At 59.1% G+C, this 1,459-nt stretch overlaps 1 protein-coding gene across 1 annotated transcript in view; it reads left to right on the forward strand.

Annotated features, from left to right (window-relative positions):
- The first annotated feature begins 274 nt into the window (after nt 1-274).
- LOC103582704 (immunoglobulin-like and fibronectin type III domain-containing protein 1) overlaps nt 275-1,459 on the forward strand; it is a 16,108-nt gene continuing 14,923 nt past the window's right edge. Inside the window, 3 exon segments of the mRNA XM_008564224.1 lie at nt 275-569; nt 572-655; nt 889-1,088. Of these exon segments, the coding sequence (XP_008562446.1) occupies nt 275-569; nt 572-655; nt 889-1,088 (579 nt within the window).

The following is a 1,459-nucleotide window of genomic DNA, read 5'->3' on the forward strand; positions in this document are numbered from 1 at the left end:
GAGGGTTCCGTTAGGAAGTGAGGCAGGTTATAGGGATGGTTTGGAGGATTCTGGGGGCACGTTGCCATTGAATAAGGCAGGTTATAAGGATGGCTTGGGGGGGCCTGCGGGAATGGAGTCATGGAGTGGGGTCAATTATAGTGGAGGCTCGGGAGGGACTGGTGCAATGAGTTCAGAGGATGAGATGGGCTACGTAGATGTTTCAGGGAGGTTTGGAGCTCCAGGCTCACTGGCTGGAGCAGGACATGAGGCTGGACACAGAGGCCATGCAGCCATGGGGCACAGGCCAGGATACTGGGTAGCATCAGAGGGTAGCAGAAGCTCTGAGGATGATCCAGAGAGGGGCAGAGGGAAGGGGCTTGTGGATGCAGCAGGTCCTGGGGTGGGCTCTGGGATGGCCAGAATGCTTGGCACTGCAGATGGCATAGCACACAGGGACAGCCCCAGGGGCCAAGGGATGTCGGGGACTCAGGGAGGGCCACAGACCCTCTCAGATGGGCGGGATTCCACAACTGGTCTTGGGGGCTATGAAACCTTGGGGATCCCTGAGGCCTTGGGGGCTGTTGTTGCAAGGGAATATCAAGCATCAGAGAGCGGCAAGATGGTTCTGGAATCCCAGGGTCCTCTAGTGACAGAGGGGCTGTCATAGGAGAGGGTGGGTCTGCAGAGCAAGTAGGTGGTATGGGGATTTCTGGGTTTCTTGATGGTAAGGGGGCAGTGGAGGGTGAGATCTGGGAAGNGCTGTCATGGGAGAGGGTGGGTCTGCAGAGCAAGTAGGAGGTATGGGGATTTCTGGGTTTCCTGATGGTAAGCGGGCAGTGGAGGGTGAGATCTGGGAAGGGACAGCTGCTCTGGAGTCTGGACATGAAGGGGACTTCTGGAAAGTAGGTCCAAGGACAGCAGACAGGGGCAGAGTTGCTCGCCAGGAGGGGGTGGCTCCTCAGGGACATGGGCACACGCTGCTGGGAGGCAGAAGGATTCAGGGAGCAGGTTCAGGGAGCTCGGCAGGGACAGAGCAGGTTCTGGACAGCAGCTCCATGCCTGGTGGAAGGAGCAAATCAATGTCAGGGCCTGCCGATGGGCGAGGGGTGAGTAATGCCTGGGCCCCAGGCTGGGAAGACCATGGGTTTGGCCATGGCACCACAGGTGATGGGCAGCAACCCCCAGGCTCCAGGGATTCCAGTTCTCTGCAGGAGAAAGACACCACTTCCAGTGGGACCCGTGAAGGGCCAGGGGGCTCTAGGGGCAGGAAGGGTACACCAGGCCAAGAGGTGGCTGGTGGATGTCAAGGTTCAGGCCTCGGAAGGGACAGATCTGGTGGCCCAGAGGACGCAGGAGTCCTGGGCAAAGGGAATTCCACTGAGTGGGGAAATGGATTCACCCCTGCTGGGGAGTCACGACCTCGGGGGGCCTGGAATGGCTTAGATAGTCCCTTTGGCAGAAAAGGCTCTGGAGACAG

This window comes from Galeopterus variegatus, unplaced genomic scaffold (genome assembly GCF_000696425.1).
Source record: "Galeopterus variegatus unplaced genomic scaffold, G_variegatus-3.0.2 Scaffold17455, whole genome shotgun sequence".
Taxonomy (NCBI): domain Eukaryota; kingdom Metazoa; phylum Chordata; class Mammalia; order Dermoptera; family Cynocephalidae; genus Galeopterus; species Galeopterus variegatus.